Consider the following 22,008-nt stretch of genomic DNA (forward strand, 5'->3'; position numbering starts at 1 on the left):
ATGCCCAGTCAGGCCAGCTGACTGATTCTGGTAAAATCTGTTTTCTGCCTCCCGTTTCACACTCCCCCTCATTTTTAATTTTTTTTTTCAGATACTGGTATTAAAATGACATCAGGATCCTAGTTTCATCTGGCAAAGATTAGGGACAGAGAGAGATTGAGAGGGCTGTTTGCAAAACTGTCAAGAACACGGAGCAGTCCAAGTGTAAAATCTATTCACCTTCACTTCATGCTGCTGATGGGTATAATAAGAAAATATTTTTCATTCATCCATCAAAAAAGTTAGAGCTATTCACACATATATATGCAGAATGCATGATGTGATTTGGCATAAATGCTTTAATCACATGCATTTCAGATGTAACCTACTTGTAGCTCCACAACCGAGAGTGTAAGACATCTGTCTCAAGTGCAGGCTGGTAATAAGCATCATGAATCTTCCCTCCAGATCCCGCAGCACTTCCCAGATGAGGGGCTTGATTTGGCCTGGGCTTTCATGCAAGGCTTTCACTGAAGGCAAAAGCAATTCCATGTGCAGAAAAGCCCACTGCACCACACAAAGACAGCCACTTCTGGGGGGTGAAGCACTGCAACTTGAGCCAGAGCCTTACTGTTGGGAGAATTGCCTTTTTTCTCCCCAAAAATACTTGAGCCAGGAAATGATAAAAGAGCACCGAAAATGTCATTGCATCATTAACGTTCAAAATAAGACAAAGGACATGTTCTGTAAGACTCCTCTGTAAAATTTGTGTGGCTTTATCATGCTTTTAAAGGAAAGAAAAAAAGGCATCTGCTGCTCCAGCACACTACAAAACACAACACACAGAGAATGATAAAAATGCATAGAATAGTCTTTTGTGACATGTGGAACAGGCAAAAAGTCAGTAAAATAAGAAACAGCACCCATTTCTAAATGGAGTATGATTTTATTTCCTTATATTTCTACCCTTACAAATATTTTATTTCCTATTTCAACACTGACAGGGAGAAGCAGCTTAAATCTAATATTGTGGTGTTAACCAGATGAAAAACAGCTTTCTTCTAATTGGTTTGCTGAATTTCACATGTACACACACACACATACATATAGTTGTAATTACAGAGGGATACAAAAGGCAAATTTGCAAGGTAAACTCATTTTCTAAAATAAATCTTTAAAAATTGCTTTTTTTTCATAAAAACTCAAATAGGAAAAAGAAATGTTAAAGGTGTCTAGAAATAAAATTTTGAATCTTAAATACCTTCCAGAAATATTTGCAAAATTATTGTAAATGTTCCATGAGTCTGGTCAGATACTATTAGTGGCAATTTTTTCATTGCTGCCACTGGAGTTCGATCTGGCCATATTTACATAGATAAATCACATTTGAAGAAGAAGGCAAATAAATTTTGTTTTCAAGATTGTCAAGTTTTGATCTTTTTCTGTCTTAGCTTTACAGATATTTATGGAGAAGGATTTTTTCCTTGAAAATTGTGAATATAAAATTCAGTATATTTACACTTTTTGAATGAAGCCCGGTTGAAGTAAGTGCTACAAAGTAAAGTTCATATACAGTAAAAACCTCTAGCATTAATTACTCCTGAATGTTTGTGAGTACCCAAAATCCTGACATAAAAGCTGTAATTTCTATGCAAAGTAGATAGGATGATTGAGTTATAATTAAAATGGTAATTATACCCTTAATGCTCTGTATTTGACTTTTCAAAAAATGTTATGCTCCAAGAAAAGCTATTTAAAGATCAGAGAAAAATGTTTGAAAAATGAATGTATTCAAGACATTCTAGATCTTTTAAAATCCAGTTATTGATTTTTACATGCTTTCATGTGTAGTCTGAAACATTTTCTTCATTTATTTTGGTCGATGGAAATAATAAAAAATCATTGGAACGTGAAAAGCTTAAACGAACGCAATATTCTCCAAGTTGATATTTAACATGATAAATATTTGAAATGTTGGAGGGCAGGCAACAGTATCCACTTGCTGACTAAAAGCCTGGCCTTCTTCCTCTTAACTGGGTGATGCCAAGGAAACAGCCGGTGGGAATTCAGCAGCCCTGTGGGTCCTCCCTTGCCGGTTCGAGATGTGTCACACTGCACCCCGCATGGGATAAATACGACATTTCCTTTGATCCCTCATTGACTCCTTAGAATTAAAACGAGAGCACCTAAAGCTATACATCAAATGTCAGGAGTGGCAGCCTACTGGAACCATATCAATATTTGATGATGTATGGCTTGCTGGGAGGCATAGGAAACGCTGGCCGCGGCAGCGGGGACACCCGGGATGCTTCGCACTCACCCAGCTGCGGTGGATGCCCAGAGCTGTGGGAAGGGGTAGGAGAACCATGCCCACGTGGTGGGATGTGCCTACAGATCCAAGAGGGGACTGTGCAGCAGATCAGGGCCATTTCCCAAGCACTGCCAAGCTTGTTTTATTCAGCGCATGTGCACTCACTTGCTTGTGCAATTAGTATGTCCAAACTGGGATTATGAGCATCTTTATTCACTTTGGAATTGGTACAGTAGTCCCTTCTGCTGCTCGAGTAAGCACTCCTCTGAGCAAGGCAAAAGGAGGGCCTTTGTAAGCTAAAAGCATTTACAATAAAATCAGTAAAGTCATGCAGTCCTAGATGCTTGGGGGTGTTGTAGCATTACTCACCAACAAAAGCCTTTGCCTCTATCCTGCTACCCCGTGTACCCATTACTTACCTTGGACTTCATGACTTTTAATTCTTATTAATCTGCAGATATGGCTGGAAGTTTTTCCTTATGTCCCACAAAAAGCGCGATAGGCAGGTTTTAGGTCAGAGTGCTGAAATTTTGTAATTTCTGTAAAATACACAGCAGGATTTCCTAGTATCTAGCTAGCATTCTCTAGCACAAAAAGAGAAAAGAGCCAGCAACTTCACTGCTGCTGATCTATTTTCTGCTCTCTTATTCCACCCATGGGTGCTGGCGAGGAGCTCTGGGCAGGCTCTGAAATCGGGGTAAAGCTGAAAAGTCACTGAAGGAAATCAGCTGAATTCCTGTTACCTACGGTCCCTCCTCATCCAGTACCTGATCCAAAGCGAGGACTTGCATTCATCTCGCTAGCAGATAGTCCTCCTACTAACCCACAACATTTATCTGTTTGCAGAATGTCTCCTGGCTGATGGCAGGGATGATCACATTTTCCAGCATATGCACTGAGTAACATCCTTGGGTCAATGTGTGGCAGGTCGTGTCTCTGCCCAACACTACGTTGTACCGCCCAGATCCAGCATCATAGATCTTTCCTTTTCATGCTCTTATGCCACATATCTGTAATGCTCAAGATCCCCCTCTTCTCCAAGTGGACTAGAAATGGTAGCAGGAGAAAAAAGACAAAAAAAAAAAAGCACATCTGAAGGGTACAAAGGAAAGGAGTTAACATGTAATAGTGAGATAAACCTTTGTAAAGAGCATCTGAGATTTATTCAGAAGAAACAGTGAAAAGCCGAAGGGGAAAAAAATGGTAAACAAGCGAGTAGTGCATGAGAAAGAATGGAGAAATCTGGAAGGAAAGGCAAGGGACAAGGACTACTGGCTGTCATCCTCTCTTGCTTTTTTGCAAGAAACATTTGTAAAGATTTCTTCCTATTGAGTGAGTCTGTTTCAATATCCCATCCCTTGTTTCATACGGTGGTTTATAGTCTGTCTGCATTCCATAATTGAGAGCTGCTATTTGCAATCCCCTGCAGTAAGTTCTGAGTGACTGATTTTTAGTCATTGAGATTTTTAGAAATAGTACTAGTTAGCAAAAGACATGCTACGGGTATACATCAATGCCAGTTGATACGAAAAAATGTGTTGGTAGGCATCACTGATAGCCATTAGCTATTCCAAATTTCTACAGATGTAGACTGAAATTCAATGCACAAGCAAATTTTTTTAAAAGCTTTGCATAAAAAGTTGAACTCATGAAATAGCAGAAATGTTCCACTTTTAAAGACACAGGAAGTCCAAACCAAAGCCTGCTTAAGCAAAGGTAAATGTTTCTATGGATTTGTCCAATGTTTAGCTCAGATTCTGAATTCTTTCCATATGTAACACAACTAGAGTCTGGCAGGGAGGCTTTGTGGGGGGAGAGAAAAAGCAAAAACTTTTCTAAAATGATCAGTGATGGTGGATTTAGAAGTTGGTTGTTGAAGTGCTTTACCACTAAAAAGAAAGTATGTTGGATTGCAGTCTCAGCCATATCCAACTGGACTCACCACCTGGAAATGAATGTAGCTCACCCTATTCTTACTAGTTGAGGACCTCAGCAGCTGTGGTTCCTTTGCCAAAACTGGCACAAACATGTGCCAGTCATTAATAATTACTTCTTTCTTCTTGTCGTGGTTTAACCCCAGGCGGTAACTAAGCACCATGCAGCTGCTCACTCACTTCCCCCCCATCCAGTGGGATGAGGGAGAGAATCGGGGAAAAAACAGTAGAATTCATGGGTTGAGATAACAGTTTAATAGAACAGAAAGGGAGAAACTAATAATGATAATAATAATAACAATAATAATAAAAGGATTGGAATATACAAACAAGTGATGCACAATGCCGTTGCTTACCACTCACCGACCAATGCCCAGTTAGTTCCCGAGCGATCCGCACCCCCAAGGCCCACTCTCCCCAGTTTATATACTGGTCATGACATCACGTAGTATGGAATAGCCCTTTGGCCAGTTTGGGTCAGCTGTCCGGGCTGTGTCCCCTCCCAACTTCTTGTGCCCCTCCAGCCTTCTTGCTGGCTGGGCACGAGAAGCTGAAAAATCCTTGACTTAGTATAAACACTACTCAGCAACAACTGAAAACATCAGTGTGTTATCAACATTCTTCTCATACTGAACCCAAAACATAACACTATACCAGCTACTAGAAAGAAAATTAACTCTATCCCAGCTGAAACCAAGACACTTCTTCATTTTGTGCTGGTCCTTGCCTTTTGAGCTGGTTTTTACATTTGAGGTTTTGTAAACTAAAATTCTCAAAGAAGATTGTGTTGTGCTCCATTTAAGGGACTTTGCTAATCTCTTAAGGGATTTTTAGATAAGTTTGTGGTATGAATGCTCCTGGATCCTCAACCTTCCTGGTGAAGAGCAAGACCACCAGCTAAGGGTGCTCCTTCTCCATTATTCTGCATTCTGTAGAATACCTGTGAAGCTGGTGCAAGCTGCAAAAGCATTTCACTCTTGCCAGGTACTGAGCCAGAACCAGAATCAGCCCTTGTAGGGCTGCCTAAGCCCAAGTAGGCCATTTTCTCCTTAAAACACGTAGTCCTTAATGGCACTGTTGTTGCTGGCTGTGAAGGAAGGCTCATGCCCAAACACTGTTTCCCAGGGGCTGCCTCTGACCAGTGATGTGCAAGTCGATGTCTGCTGTATCCTTCTGGTGGGACAGCTGTGTACCTCCCCAGAGAGCTTGTGGCTGTCGATTTGCCACCAGCCAGTACACAAAGTAAGCAGCCACTGCTGGAGCCATGTGGTGGAAAGTGGTTGTCCTCCCTCCTGCAAGGTGTGACAGCCCACACAACCCTCCACCTTCCCGGCAGGGTGATCAAGAAGGCAAAATTAGCACCTTAGCCCATTTTTTTTGAATACAGGGGGACACAGATGGAAAGGTGGTTTTGCAGTGTCATCTCCCATTGGTGTTGAACATGTTGAATGACTGGGTTTATAGCTGAATTTCACCTGCAAAGGAGATAAGGGTTCATTTTGTCTCTGATGCGGATAAGGTCTCCTGTGTTGCTGACAATGCTTCACTTCACCAAAGAGATTTACCTGCTGAGGCCATAAGGGTGATCTCTGGGCTACTGCAGGCAGATAAATGCAGATGGAAAAACTGAGGCACAGGGATTCAGTAGCTGCTTCAACAAAATGGTTACAACTTCTGACCAGGTTTGTCATGTCTGTACCAGAAAGCATTAGAGCCTCGCGTCCTTGGCATCACATACAATAAAAGAACAACCTTACATCTAGTTTGGGCTTGCAATGAGGCTGAGCTCTTCAAAGACCTCCAACGATCTACCTATGCAGGTTTGATACTTAAAAACCCAAGGGAAGCCCAGGTTTTGTCCTTTTCTGTGTATGACAATGCATTTTGCAATGACAATAAGTTCCCTCAAGTGTCTCCCAGTTTTGTGGCCTGAGAGATTTCCCATCATCCTTGCCTTGAAAGACATCTTTGTACGTCTTTAATAAGAGTTTGTTCTGTGGGTTTTTTTAGATCTATCTGCACAAAAATATTAAGGACAAAATAAAAGTAGTAAAGCCTGAGATGTTAAAGTTTGGATAGAGAAGAAAAGGGTAACACTACTACATCCCTGTTAGAAGCCAGTGAGTGTCAGTCTTCCAACAGTTAAACCCTGTATGTGCTAAAGAAACCATAAAATACGTGATACATGGCATAAATCCTAGCAAAACAGTTGTTGAGATGTGTTGGAAATGTCAGCTAAAAAAAGCCTCCTTAACCACCTTAATATATATAAAATGGCAATCTACAATTTGGCATGACATATGCATATATAGATATATAAAGTACGTGACAAAATACAGCTGTACCACATCATTTTAGCCAGCAAGGGTAAGACTTTCTTATTCTGTTTATTTTCCAGGTCACAGGGTCTGTGATAATTTCATTAGCTGCTGAAACATATTTTTACTGTGTTCCAAGGACAACGTTAAGTGCACAGGACTCTTGTTATTGGCAGTGAAAATTAATATCTAGGACATTTCAATAGGATCCGAACATTTCACTACAAAAGCTGGCAATGTAATGAATGCAGAGCTAAATGGGATTTAGGAGAGGGGATTTCATTCCATTTTCTGGTGTAAGGAAATCACTTTATTCTGATCACTTACTACTGGTACCTATTTACTATTACTACAGCACTGAAATTGAAGGGATAGACAACCGATTTAATCTGCTGCTGAGAGCCAGTAGATCTGAGCTCCCCATATGGTCAGGGAACAGAAATAGTCTCTTATGGGAAGAGATGGCCAGAATATAGCCATCACTCAGGGGTCCTGTACGACTTCATGGGCTGATGACTGAAAGTGAGGGTAGCTACTGAAATGTTCCCCCAGAAATAACAGCCCCAAACATTCAAGAAAAGATGAAGAGTGCTCAGTTTCCTAATCCACCTCTCCTAACACAGCCCCTCCCGGCGTAGCCAACTGCCTAGGGATCACTGCACTGCTTTCCATCAGGGCACCCTGCCCCTAGGGACTAAAGCTTGTTATCCTCGACAGAGAGGTGTTACAGCTCGCCATGCTGTTTGGCTCACAGTACATTTCAGTATTACTAATCAAGGAGACAAAAGTGTATGACATAACATTGTGTCCTTTCACAGCACAATCTGAATTGAACCATCTCTTGATTGCCCATGGAAACAGAGGGGTGGGTATGCAGATTAGGTTTTAAGAACATACTGGATTATAAGAAAAAGGAAGGAGAAATGTAAGGAAGAAGGAATATAAGGAAGAAGAAATGAAGAAAGCCTGTGTTGGCTGTGGAGGACAGAGATGCTGAGGTACAATTGTGTTGCCCAGCCATGTATTACCCAGCCATTTGTCAAGATAGGTATCTTGGGGCACAATGTGGAAGTGGCAAGAAACCATCAAACAGAAGAAAGTGGCTCTGTGGAGCTCAGGGATGGCTTGAAGGCGTACAGCTTCAGTGAAAGGATATTTTGGCACTTTGACACAAGAACCATAGAATCACGTTTCCCAGCTCGATGACCTTGCAGAGCACTGTCTGCATCGCGAAAAAGAAAATGTGCTCATTTTAGCTGTCACCGCTGTATGTGCAAAATATTATTATTATTACTGCATTACTTCACAACTAACCAAATGTTAAAATGCAGTAGATCACCCCCCATTTCCCTGCCAAGAGATATGATGGCTTTTCTTTCTCTCTCTTCCCATCTCTTTTTCTTTTTTTTAAATCAGTTTCATTTCTAAACAGACACAGAAGTTGTTGTGTGAGTCAGACCAGCAGTGCTCAACCTTGGCAAGGGAACTCGGGGGTTTTAATGTTTTGTCAGTTGTAATCAATGAGAGCAAGTCTGATGCTTTTAAATTCCTGTCTGAGGTTTCCTTCCATTCACCCTGCAAAGCATAGGAGTTATACCTGCAGTGTGGAACTCTGCAGTGAGGAAGGAACAAATGGCTGGCCAGGTCCGAGAGCGTGTTGTGTGCCCATGTTCACACACACACACGCACGCTTTCATACCCATGCTGCTCTGAAAATGAAAAAAAAAGCAAACCCACAAACCACTGCTAGAGGAGACTGTGCCAACCTGCTACTCACCTGTGAAAATGAACTACCCAGATTAATTACCTGACAAAGGCTGGACCACAGCTGTCAGCTCAAAACGAGAGTAGTGTGTCAACAAGAAACAAAATCGGACACATGCTGGAAGGGCTTTGTGTGCAGCAGGTTTCTCTTTTTTTTTTCCTTTTCTTTTTTTTTTCCCCTCTCTTCTGAGAATTTCCCCACTTGCTATCACTTATTATTTGCCTTGCAGTTGTACTGAGGCTCTCTGGTCCTGGAGCATGCCACGTTGGGATAAACTCTTCACAGACATGGAGCAAGAGCGCTGCCAACCGCAAGGCTACACAATTATAACAGTATAGGGAATACTAACGAGGTGGCTGCAGTATTAACCACTGCCACCAGTATCACACGGATGGTGGTTAAAATGACAATAGCTGCATGAGCTTCATATTGGTTGGAGCTTTTTACTCTTCCTGATTCCCTCGGAGGACTCAGAAGTGATATCAAGAGCGGGCAGTTTTTCTCCTGGTTTGCACCAGGCATTCTCCCTCCATGCTCATGTTGCTGAGTGCAGGATCCAGCTGCTATCAGAGCTCGGCACGGCCGCAGGGCCAGAGCTGGCTGTAGCAGAGCTGCTTTACTGCTCGTCCTCCCATATTGCCTAGGTCTAAAGCTAGGTGCTATGCAGAGTGGAGGGATGGGCAGGACAGTGCCAATCCCGTGGTAAGCTTGGCCATAAATTGACGTAAAAAAGTACTTTGACCCTCACCAATATCAAAGAAGTCACACACGTTCCCATTTTACAGATTGGAAACTGAGGCAGGGGCTGACGGCATGCCTGGCATCAGGCTGCAGGGGATCCAGGCACAGGGGCAAAAACTCAACCCAAATCCCTGAGCCTCCCCCTCCCTGCCTGCCAGACTCATAAATCCTTCTTGGTGCTAATTTGACCATAGTGAAAACAACACTATGAGATGCTGCAATTTGAAGCCTACACACAGACTCAGCAAGGGTCCTGATCCTGTAGTTGAAATATTTGCAATGCAGGCAAGGGCGACCTAGAGTCAGCAGTGAGTGCGTAAATCACTGTTCACCCTGGAGCCGCCTGAACAGCTACCCCATCCGTTACACCTCCAGTTGTTTGCAAAGCCTTTCTCTACCTGGGGGGAATTTTCAGTCAGATGCATGTAGAAATTCGCAGATTAATTTTATTTTGGGGGGAGGCTGGGGGATTTAAGTGAGGGGGTTTTTTGTTTGTGTTTATTTCTCCCCTCCGAGCTGCCTTTCATTGTGCATTTACTAGTTCTGGAAGACAACACCCTGCTGACACTTAGAGAAGCATCAGTGAATAAAGTCTGTTGTACAGGCTGCAAAGCCATCTGGACTTTCTACTGAAAAGGTTGGACATGGTTTTAGGCAAGATTTTATCACGTCTGAAAAAAAACTTCTGCGCTCAGTACCTCTTCCAAGGTTGATGTCAGATATTTTTTTTCTTTTGTCAGTTGCAAAACAAAAAAATTGACAAACAGTTGGAAGGCAGTAAGGATGGAGATATAAATCTCTAGAGGAAGCTTTGTCAAAGGTAGTGGAGTATAAACAAAAAATAAATTAGTTTTGGTGTTATCAGAAACTGGACAGACTTTGATTTGTATAATATAGTTTGTCTGGGTTTCCAGACCACCTAGACAATACTTCTGCGAGGCTAAGCACAGATTCACTCAACAGAAGAGGTGGGGAAAATGGTTAAACATAATCACAGGAGGAGAAGGGTTGGAGAAAGAAAAGAAGACAAAGGTGCAATGGCAGACAGCCCTGAAATCCTTCACTTTTTGCTTTTATCATTTTCAGGGGCTCCAAGCAGCATGTTTTACCTTGCTATCCACATTAGTCAGCTCTTGAGTCCAAGAACTTTGTGTAGCCCTTGTGTGCCACACCCCCCCCGCCCAGGTTTTGGCGGGACAGTTTTGTAGACTGAAAAGGGTAGAGCAAGGCTTGTGTGCCAGCTCCTCCTTGCTGAGGAGCCCTGTGAGCAGAGCAGGAGAGTGAAACATGCTCAAAGTAATTTATTGGAGTGCCCTTTAGGTTATGTGCATCTTAGGAAGTGAGCTAACATCTAGCAATTACCTTAAAAACACAGATTGGTGACATAGTTTTACATATTCCGAGAGCTGGGTATGAAGCTGGTTATTCCTCTTTTCTCTCTGGAAATGCTGTCTGAATTTTGGCAGATTCTTTCTTACCCCATGGCTGTACACAGGAGCCCAGATGTGTAATGCCAGACACCTTAGAGATCTTTTGAGGTATCCTTCCAGAAGTATGGTGTGCTGATAAAAGAAATTTATTCATATTTGTGTTATGTCTTTTTATTTTGCTGTAAAGGAGGAACTGACATTCTATTCCTTGTCTTTTACACTGACTTACCTAGGCAAAATATTAAAGCTGGTTGTCTCTCAATTTAATCATCAATTTTATAGGAATAAATATATTTACCTACCTGACATGAATTTTATAGGGTTTGGTCAATTTGTAGGTGAACTGCTTTGAGATTTTTGTGTAAGTCAGTCCTTAAATAAATAGAAATAATAGTTTTTAATTTAATTACTGGGTTTATCCATTTATTCTTTGTATTTTCTTCGCAAGAAGCTCTTCTTTTATCACCCACAGTGAAATAAATCACTTAAAGCAAATTTCCCATGGTGAGGAAGTTTTCCTAAAGATTTTATTTGCCGTAAGAAATCTGAGCTGTAAGTAAAAGCTGTAACATTGCACTTATCTGCAGGCAGATCCTTTCCATCCCTGTCACGTGTATGGTCCCAAGGGAAGGTCATCCCGTGGAGGACAGCCCATGCTGTGCCACTCCACAGTCTTCTGGCCTCATGTTCTGTCCTTCCCTGGGCTCTTGCTCAAAGACAGGTCTGCTGAGGCAACCGGTTTTATCACAGGGTTTGAAAAGACCATCCTCAGGTTCTAGGTGTGGACACTTGGTTAGGAGTTTCTTGACTGGAGATGGGGGGGACGGTGATGGGAACTGATATATGGTTTTTAGAGCATGGGCTAAAACTAATGCTGAATTTTTATGTTCAGATGCAGGTTCTCAGCAGACATAAAACAGTAAAGCTCTTTCTTAATTTCAGCAATGTTATGTTAATTACTTGTGTTTGTCCAGTAAGGGACAGTAAGTCCCAGGGGGACTGATTGTAGCCCCAAAAGGTTCTGTTGGGTGCCAGAGTGGCAGTCGGGATTCAGTTGAAATGGCGGTTCTGCCTGTCCTGGCACAAAGCCACCATAGATGATGAGAACTGTCCCTGCTAATTGCACATTTGAGGAAAAGCCCCAAGAAGTGTGAGGTAACATGAAATGTAGATTGCCTTACCACTCCTCCCAGCCAAGGGAAAGGTTGTTAGCAAGGTTAAAGCTGGATTTCGAGAATCATTACAGCAAATGACAGAAAGATCTTTAACAACAAGAAAGGAAAAATTCCAATGTCTGTATAGTAATTGCCGCACAGTGTATTGTATGCCTTGCTCTGCAGTGATTCAGAAAGTTGAATTGTGCAGTGCCTTGCTGGGATCAGCAGTTCAGAATAGATTAAATTTGTTTTGGACACTGCCTGCACCCTGCCTTATCTAACAAAGCGTATGTGTGATGGGGAAGGCTCTTAATAGCGCAGCCCCTTAATGAGAACCATAAACACACAGGCGTAGATTTTCAAAGTGATGCTCAAGGGATTTGAGCAAGCACTGTTCTCTCCCTGCTTTGAACATTTACCCAAGAGCTGCTAACTGGTTAGGCTTTGGGAAGAGAGTGGACCTTGAACAGCCAAGAGTATTGTATGTGACGAGGGGTTTGCCACCATTAGTTTCCAAAGGATATTCGTTTTAATGCACCTAAGAAAGATAAAGCGAGGAAACAGAAAACTGAAAGGACATGTCTCAGATAAAGCATTGATTTTATTAAAGAGAGATGGCTCCTAATATGAAACTAAAATCTAGTTTTTTATAGAGAGCATAAAAGCCTTTTTACAGAGTTAGCCATTCCTAGGCACTGGTGGCTTTATAGAGCTTTTATCTAGTTAAAGAAAACCCATTCGTGCTAATTTAATATCTGTAGTGTACAACAGCTTGACACCTGAGGCTTGTCCTAAAGCAGGCACAAGGCTGCAAAGCGAACACTACTTCATTGTTTTGAATTATTCAGCACTTGCAGCCAACCTTATGTGTGCTTCTGTAGGAAGAAGGCTTTTGGGTTAAGGATCAGTAAAAGAAAAGAAAAAAGGCAAACAACCAACCCCTCCTTTCTGGCATTTGTTAGCAGGTGCAGTATTGACTTCAAGAATGATTCTGCAAAATTGGTATGGACATTCTTCATTACCAGAGCAATAAATGCAGAGCTGCATTCAGAAGAAGCAAAGCTGGAAACTTAGCATGGCCTCCTTTAGGGAACAACTGTTATTGTTGGTGGAAAAGCTTGTTTCCTCTAAATTCATTGAAATGGTACTTATTGGTAGCATCTTTTTAGAGCAAGATGAATGCAGACAGCAATGAATCAACCTCAAATAGAGGGGCTCATCTGTTAGCATCCTAACATTAACACACTAATGTGAATTTAAAGATTCTAATTAAACCTACATACAAAATGTTTTCCTACTAAATAGAAAATCGTACTTTTCAGAGGAGCTGGGGCATTTGGATTTGACAGCGTTTCCTTTTTCAAGAGTATGCTTATTTTATGTGTTCTATTTTCTTTCAGTCACTCCAGGGGTTTCTGAAACAAATAAAAAGATACATTATATTAAGTTTGATTGATTCCCTGTAGTCAAGGGATATATTGTGAAAACAGACCAATTTTTTTCACTGAGCCTCTAGAATAAATTCCTATTTGATCTTTGTACTTCCTACTGTTGCTACAAATTTCTTTTGAGTTATTTAACATGGATTAATCTCAGTTACAGGATCACATAGTAGCACTTACGCACAAATTCAGAAGCTTTTTCATTATAGCAGAACTCACATCATAGCTAGCAGTTTCTAAATTTGTCCCTCCTTCCCCAAATGCCCCAATAACATTTGGTGTCCCCCCATTTCAAACCTGTTATTCATGTGAAAAAGTTCAATATTTCAAGAAAAACTTCTACGAACATTGGCACAGCACCTCTTTGCCAGTCATGTCTGAAAGTATCACTGAAGAGATTTAAAACAAAGTTTACTAGCGGACTTTTGTGTTCCCTAGTGTGCTGGTTTTGGCTGGGATAGAGTTAATTTTCTTCATAGCAGCTCGTAGGGTGCTATGCTTTGGATCTGTGCTGAAAACAGTGCTGATAACACAGGGATGTTTTCGTTACTGCTGAGCGGTGCTCACACAGAGCCAAGGCCTTTTCTGCTTCTCACCCACCCCACCAGCGAGGAGGCTGGGGGGGCACAAGGAGTTGGGAGGGGACACAGCTGGGACAGCTGACCCCCACTGACACAAGGGATATCCCAGACCGTATGACGTCATGCTCAGCATAGAAAGCTGGGGGAAGAAGAAGGAAGGGGGGATGTTTGCAGTGATGACATTTGTCTTCCCAAGTCCCCATTAGGCGTGATGGAGCCCTGCTGTCCTGGAGATGGCTGAACACCTGCCTGCCCATGGGAAGCGGTGAATGAATTCCTGGTTTTGCTTTGCTTGTGTGTGCAGCTTTTGCTTTACCTATTAAACTGTCTTTATCTCAACCCACGAGTTCTCTCACTTTTAGTCTTTTGATTCTCTCCCCCATCCCACCAGTGGGGAGTGAGTGAGGAGCTGCGTAGGGCTTAGCTGCCAGCTAGGGTTAAACCACGACACCTAGTAAAAAAGTTTCAGATGCAGTGAAGGACTTTCAGCTTGCATTTAGCCACTCAAGAAACATCACAAATGAGAAGCCTACTGCAGCCTTTAATCATTGCTGGAGAATATGCTGGATATATGAACAATTCATCAAAATCTGATAAAATGGTTTTTAGCCAGCCTCGCATTCATTAGAACAAGGTCAAATTTAAAACCTAAAGAAGCCACTGGGAAATCTCCCAGGCATAAGGGTGCTGAGATTCACAAAGGATGGACCTTAACTAACCCTCCCATTCCACCTTTGTCTCATCTTAATTCCTCCGTGCATGCTGTATCCTCCCAACCCCAGCACGGGTGGTGGCTATCATTTTCATAAAGCCTTAGGTTTACTGGGAAACCCAAAAAACAAATGGGTGGGAGAAGGAATTTTCTATTCTGACTCCCATTCTGGGGTCTTTTGGGGTATTTTGTCATTCTTCTGTCTGCCACACAGGGACTATCCTCAAAGTCTGCCTCATACAGCACCCAGCACAGTGCTGATATTTAGTAAATGATCACTAATGATATAAGCAATGGTGTGGAGGCAAATATGTTTTGTGGGACCTGGGAAATTAGCAGAGCAATCAGCCTCCAGCCAGTGTGAGGGGAGGAGAGGGAAATAGCCAGCAAATAATCGCTCTGAGCCCAGGAGCCCACTGCACAGTCTGGGTGAGTTGGCCACGTCAGCTGAGGTCAGCCGAGACACTGAGGAGCCTTCATGAATGCAGAGCAAATTTGGGACATTAGATGATTACAGAAATAAGGAATTCATTGTGGTAGCTCAGCACCATATGTAGCTAAAACATTTGTAATAGGACTATGAACAGATTGGGGGGTTGGTGAAACTGATTCTTTTGACTGAATCAATAGGAGCGGTTGATCTTCCCCATCAATCTTGATTAAAAAACCGTGAGGATATTCAGTGTCAGAAGTGTGTTATTGGAGTTTTCATTAGAAGCTCAATGTGGGAATGTGCACCAAGCTGCTGCCTGTGCAGCACATGCCCAATCCCCTCTGAGAAGCAGGAATGAGAAGACCTCTCTGAATCAGGATGTACACAGGATATACGAACACGGTCAGCTGAAATGAAAACATATAGCCAGACAAAATAAAACCATGTCCATCTAAGATAAAACAAAGCCCATATACGCCGGCCCTGAGGGATAAGCCAAAACCAGACATAATGATCAATACTGTAGGAGTTATGATCAGAGAGAAATAATTACTGCACGTCTCAAGGAAAGAACCACAATGAATTCCCTGGCAGTGCCTTGTTCTTTGAGTAATACTCTGTAAATGCCTGTGCACGTTGAAGGAAGGCTGAGTTATGAGGGGCTGTGGACTGCAGCCTCCAGTCTGGCTGCAGAAGTCCTTGCATGACCCTGCTTGGAGACTCTCACTACCATCACTGCCATTTGCCTCACAGTTCCCTTGCGAGGTGGGTAAAAATCGTCCCCTTTTACCTCCGGAGAAGTGGGACTCATGGCAAAGCCAGTGGTTTGCACTGAGGGTCCCAGGAAGCAGGGCAAGGAATGAACCCAGCCTGCAACCCGCTGCTTGTGACCCGCTGCCCTCCTCCCGTGCACAGGTCACCCCGGCCGGTCCGTTCCTCTAGGTCCTCGTTCAGCCCTTTCCACCACGCCGGGGGAGCTCCTGGTGTTAAATTGGTGGTAGAAGACTGATGGTGAAGGGCAGCCCACGACCCTCGGCTGTTTCTCTTCTCCAGGCTGCATCTTGAAGATGATGTAGTACCTGGGAAGAGCCTGACTAATTCATTGGCTCGAGGGTACAATCACTGAGCGATGAATCTCCAACTAGCTACAGCAAACTTATTTACAAGCCTGGGAAAAAGTGTGTTGCGTAGCAATTTGCTACACACGCTGACCAGGAGCAGCGCTTCAGGATTGATATTCTTTGTGCTGTATTTTCCTCCCCTCCCATCTAGACAGTGAGATTTCCCCACAGGAAAAAATACAAACTCCCACTGTCAACAAGTGCCTGTTTCCCCCTCAGCCAGTAAAAAGAATGAGGTGTCCATCTCCTTTTATCTGTGAAGGAAGTTGTGAACTTAATTCAACCCTGTCCCCTTTCATAGTGTTCAACATTTACCCCCCAAATGTCAGTAATTTTCTGGAAAATAAAGTACTTGGTAGACAGGAGAAACAGCGCCCTTGGTGATATCTGTATAGGAGAATATTTCTTCTTATCCATATGCAAATCTAACCTTTTTGGTATTTCAACCCTATAAACCCTAAGACAGGATTTCAATAGAAAATGTTTACTAAAGGCTTTCTTCTTTATAATCTATTGATTTTAATATCCTTACTACTCCTGTTGAATGTCAGTTTTACCCTGAAGACTCCCATTGCAAACTTGAACACATTTTAATTATTTATACCATTTGAAATATTAGTCCTAAGAAATGACTAAAAGTTTTTGGTTATGTAGTGGTATGATCTAAATTTTGATTTTCCTTTGTGAAGAACACAAGTAATTTGATATAGTAATCAAGGACAGATGAATACTTCAGACAACACAGTGCAGTTTTAGCAGTAATAACATCTATTTTTCATTCTTCCAGCCTCCTTGTATGTGTTAAAATATAGCTTATTGAGTACTGCAGGATCTCAGTCTTTTTTCACAGCGAAAAGTTTAGTGTTATCTGTTTTCTTTCTTCTGCCAGGCAGCTGAACAAGTAACTGTTGCTTCTACCAGTGACAGTAAGCATTAGGCAATGTGCATGGTTTGAGTGGAACTGAGATTTGACCCTTGGTGTGGGTCTAACAGTCTTGTTTGCCTTACTCATACCACTCACTGTATTAGTAAGACTGAGCAAAGTTTTGATCTCAAAGAAATTGCCTGTGAGACAAATATTGTTTCTACAGAAACACCTAAGTGAGACCTGTGAAAGCTAAGATTTTGATAGCAGGTGAACAAAAGCAGGGGATTTGAAAGAAACTCAGCACCTGGAAGGTCAGTTCTTCCCCAGAGTCATGTTTTTTCCTTCCAATATGCAGGCAAAGCTGGTATGGTCGAGCTCACCCTGCCTGGCCAGGGCACAGGCATGTTCGAACTCCCATCCTTGCCGGTTGAGCCTTAACTGGAGCATCTTTCAGTCAGGCATACTTCCACTGGCTTCAGTGGCATTTTGCATCACACCCGTTTTCCAAGGAGATTTAAGACCCAAACATAAGCCAGCCCTAGGTCCAGCACTCAAGCGGTATTTGAGCACTTATTCTCCTGTGTGTCTCGGTAAAAATTTTCAGAGTTCTGACTGTCTGTATCTTTTTATTTTCTCCTGCCCTGTCCCCCTGCCCCAAGCTGCCATTTCTCTGCCATTACATGATCAGTGCAATTCCATGCACCTGTATTAATTGCACTGAATTTTTCTTTCACAAAGAAAGTTTCTACTCTTCTTTTTCCCCCATCTTCTGAAATTTTCCCTTTTTCTACTACCAACCTGATATTCGTTCAGAAGCTGCCAAGATGTATTTGGCTGTTGTATTTACTCCAGATGGAGATTATTTTCACTCATGTCTGGCAATAGGAACTGTGATATCACCAAACACAACTTTTCTCTGAGATTAATTGTTTTGATAATAGAGAATAACAAAAGAATGCTTTCTTTTGTGTATGGTTTTTAAGTTATTTCTGATGGCAGATAACACAGTCTAGCCTGTATCCCAAAAGTTCAACCAGGCTCACAATGGCCATCAGTAGTAGAATTTTTCTGGTTTATATCCCATCAGGAATGATCATCTGGATATGTATCTTTTAGTATCCTAGGATTATGGTTTAATAGTAAAGCAAGAAAATCTCTTGAATGAAATTTATGGTTCTAAATAGAGCAGGGATAAATGTACCAACTCTTATCTCCACTGTATCAGTCCGGTATGCATTAGATATATCTGTAACCAGTTTTGTCTCTGTAAAAACATTGAAATCCAGTCTAAAGACTCAATATAGGCAGAAACGCTGTCAGTGATTTCAGCGCACATGAATGAATAAGGCCAAATAGCTGCTCTGGTGTATGTTAGAGAGGAAGGCAACACTCTGCACCTCTTGTAACTTATGGGTATAGGTGAGGGAACTAACCCTATACCCAGCTCTGCCACTGAGCCAGCTTTCAGGGACAGATTATTCCAGGCCCTGCAATTATGCTGCATTACACGCAAATCCTCAGGGTATCAAATTCATTACAGGGCTGAGCTGTGCATATATTGACTTCTTATTTTTCACCATCTGCAAAAATAGACTGCTCCCTTTCCTGCTTTCCATTGTACTTTGGAATATCCATTTGGAAAGTTTGGGCAATATCACAGCCTGTAAATGACCTCTCAGCTTAGACCCTATGTTTCTGGCTGTTTTTCCTGCATCCTACACGTATTCATGTATGCCACTCCTCTGCTTCTATTAATTTCAATGGCATCCTTTCAGGCAATGGATTCAAGACCAAAAATACTCGCCTGACTTATTTTAGCTAAGAGGCTTCACATTTAATGGATTTGCTGTTCTTTAATGTCCCAGGTCACTCCTTGAGATCAGCAAATGCTGAATTCCTTATCGTCCCTAAATGTTATCTGAAGTCATGTCGTTATTTTGCCTTTAGTGAGTCTCTTTGCTCTCTGGCTTTGGAACCTACTGCCAAATGAAGTAAAGAAAGCTCTGACTGTGGGGATTTCTAAATCCAAAGTTAGAAGTTATTTGTTCTATTTAGCATTTTTTAAATGATTCTTTTAGGAATTGTATGTGCCTCTAAGCTAATTAACTCTTAATGAGCGCAAAATGCCCTGGGATGCAGATTTGGAGGGTACGCTAGAAATGCAGGCATGGATTGGACTTCAGTACTGCAGGAGATGAAATTTATGATTTGATTCCTTTTTTAAATGATGGTGTAGATAGTTTTTTTGAGATTCTCTTTTTTTTTTTTTTTTTTTTTTTGCTTTCTTTCTAGTCTAAATAAAACTGATCAGATTTTCAGTCCACCATATGGGGCCCAGTTATATCAGTCCTGCAAATACTTCTTAGTTTTCCGTTATGGATGAAGTCACTCTTCAGTAGGGAAAACAAGTTTAGAAACAAACTTTCATATTATGAAAGACAGGCAGTGTTCCAGCGCTGAGCACTTAACCAGAGCATCAGGAAATCAGAACACCTGGCTGTGCCCAGCTCCATGCTATTCCCCTGGACCAGTCCCTCACCCTTTTAGTGCCTTCACTCATTCATCTGTAAAGCAACTATAATTGCATTTATATCACAAGGGTGCCTTGATGCTTGACAAATGAGAATTGACCCAAAATTCATCCTTCAGAAGCACTGTATGAGCAAAACCTTGCTCACATGGTGGTTGTGGACAATTAGATTAGAAGAGTTATAAATGCGGTCAAATTGAAATTCCATTTAGAAACTGTCAAACTGTTCTTGATAATTTTTCTTAGTTTTCGTTTAATTCTAGTGTAGAATTTTGCATGCATCTTCCAGAAAGGGTTTATGTGCTTCTTTCCTTCTTTTGCAACAAGCCAGCATATTTTATTTCATGTTATATTAAACTGTCTTTTTGGGCAAATGATTTGTTCCCAGAGCAATACCTTGGAAAACTGCATTTAGCAAAACAAAGAAAAATTATTGTTTCAGAGAAAGCCTATCCTCCATGTATTTGAGCATATTGCAATCACTTACAAGCATTGTACATGGAAAAAATATTCCAGGTTTTATGAAAAGGGGGTTCCCTAATTGTTGTTATGTTTTATTTAATTAGATTTTTTTATATTTGCTATAATAATGTTTAAAAATTAAGCTGACTTTTGCAACAAACTGTAGAAACATATGGTATACAGCCTGTAGAGGCTCTCAGTGGCAGTAGTATTACTGATAATATTTGTGAATTAGAATCTGCTTTCCTCTGAAAAATAGCTGTATGTTCTCCCAATTTAAAATACTGTGGTTTTGCCAACATGTTTTCATTACCATTAACAGTTTTGGGAGAAAAAGAATGGCTATGATCTTCTTAAATACATTTCCTTACTCCTGCATGGCTGTGGATCTTTCAGGGTGAGGGAGGCTGAGTATCAGACTCAGCATCTCCTCCATGTGTTCCATGAGCCCACTTAAAGAAACCAGGTGAATGCAGGGGGGCCTGTTTTACCGGGACCTTCCCCCAGGTAGCTTAGCCCGACAGCAAGAGAAAAACTGGAATTGTTGCTTGGTCGAGCCACTTTTGCTAATAAAGACATGAGCACTGGGTGCTAACCAGATCACAGCATGCCAGGAGGTTTTCTGTCAGCATCCCAGAGTAAGGTCCAGCCCCCAGGAACTGCTCCTGGAAGGATTTGTAGGTACAGCTTGGTTTCCCACAAGAAATCATATGGCTCAGGAAAAAAAATCCTTTGGATCTTACTTTTTTATGTTCAAACTTGCAAAGCACTTTAAGAACAACTCATGCTCACAAACAGCGTTCCTCTGACTTATCTCTAATGTGTGCTTGAAAGGCTCTGTGCCAAACAAAGTGCAGAGATTAAGTAAATGAAAAGATACTAAACTCTGCAGCAGGGAACTGGTCCAAGTAGTGGTGTTCTCAGGAGCACCAGAGCTGGTTTCAGTTCACATTCAGCCATATGCAGTCTGCAGAATTCACTTTTTAGACCTTTTACCCTGCTCAGCTTCAGTAACCAGCTTCCCAAGGCTCTCCCTGGTGACTGGACTCACTCAGATCTGAGGGTTCAGACCACACAGTCTCCAGAGCCCAGTCCATGGGAAAATTTGACCTTTCAACAAAGCTGACATGCTCAGGAGGAGACCTGGCAGACCAGTCCCTCAGCACTACTGCACACCAATGAACTCATGCGAGCAACACCTTCGGTAGGGTGTGCAAACAGAGGTTCCCCTTCCCTTCCTCCCAATGGCTGTCAAGCTGGAAGCAAGACAGACCATGGTACTCCTCTGACAGCATTAAACGTGAGCTGATTTTTTTACCTCAGTAGCTGCGAGTCATTAAAAACTCACCTTGAATGCAGAAACAGATGGTCCTTACCTATAACCCAGACCTCAGCTCTCGGGCTTCAGTGGGCTAATGGAAATTTTCAGTGGGCTCATGGAAATAAGTGGTTTGGTGGGACACACGTCCGCCTCTTCAGCTCACTACAATAAAATCCATAAAGGACCAACAAATTTCCTGTGAACTGATCCTGGACCAACGTCTAGGAGGCTGAAAATAAGTCAACCTTGAAATCTTCTCCCTTTACCACTAATCCTAGTCAATACGGGTCTCTAGCTTTATTTCAGTTAATTTGGCCTTTTCTGAGGGTGATGTGGGTAGTTGACAGAGAGATACTCCTTTCATCTTTGCTTGGGTAGGTGGTGTCTAATTCTAAAAGGAACCTCTCAGCAGTTGACAGCAGGTGACTAATCTGCAGAAACGCCCAGGCTCCTCAATCAAAGAAGTGAAAAAATTCTTTCTGACTGTGTCTTTCAGGATTTTGCCGACTCTGTATACCAAATGGTTGCACAGAAGTTCCGGGAGCTGACAGATAATTTCACTTCTATGCATGCACGCCACAAAACTCTTGCAGGCATTGTGATGACCAAAGGTAAGATATCCTCTCATTTATTTTCCTCTGGCATTTTTCATGACTAAGTAATACATTATTTACCTCGTCCACAGTATTGAAGGATGCCTTTACTCCCACACAGAAAAATAAATAGTAATGCAGAGAAAAGAAGCATTAAATATTTACATCTCAAGTAAGTTCACACAAAAAATGTTGGCAACAGAGGTAAAGATTTATTCATAAATATGTCCCTACATTGCTTTGTTTACAGGACAAAATGCAGACCTGTCTGATTTTGCTTTTCCTAATAGATGGGGGGGGTGTAGTTATC

General features: G+C 41.9%; 1 protein-coding gene across 1 annotated transcript in view; it reads left to right on the forward strand.

The window, feature by feature from the left end:
• The window catches only part of ADARB2 (adenosine deaminase, RNA-specific, B2 (non-functional)), a 112,714-nt gene that overhangs the window by 29,738 nt on the left and 60,968 nt on the right, over positions 1 to 22,008 (forward strand). Inside the window, exon 3 of the mRNA XM_010585520.1 lies at positions 21,602 to 21,716. Within this exon, the coding sequence (XP_010583822.1) occupies positions 21,602 to 21,716 (115 nt within the window). The remainder of the gene's footprint in view (positions 1 to 21,601; positions 21,717 to 22,008) is intronic.

The sequence above is a fragment of the Haliaeetus leucocephalus genome, unplaced genomic scaffold (genome assembly GCF_000737465.1).
Source record: "Haliaeetus leucocephalus isolate CR32 unplaced genomic scaffold, Haliaeetus_leucocephalus-4.0 Scaffold0, whole genome shotgun sequence".
Lineage (NCBI taxonomy): Eukaryota > Metazoa > Chordata > Aves > Accipitriformes > Accipitridae > Haliaeetus > Haliaeetus leucocephalus.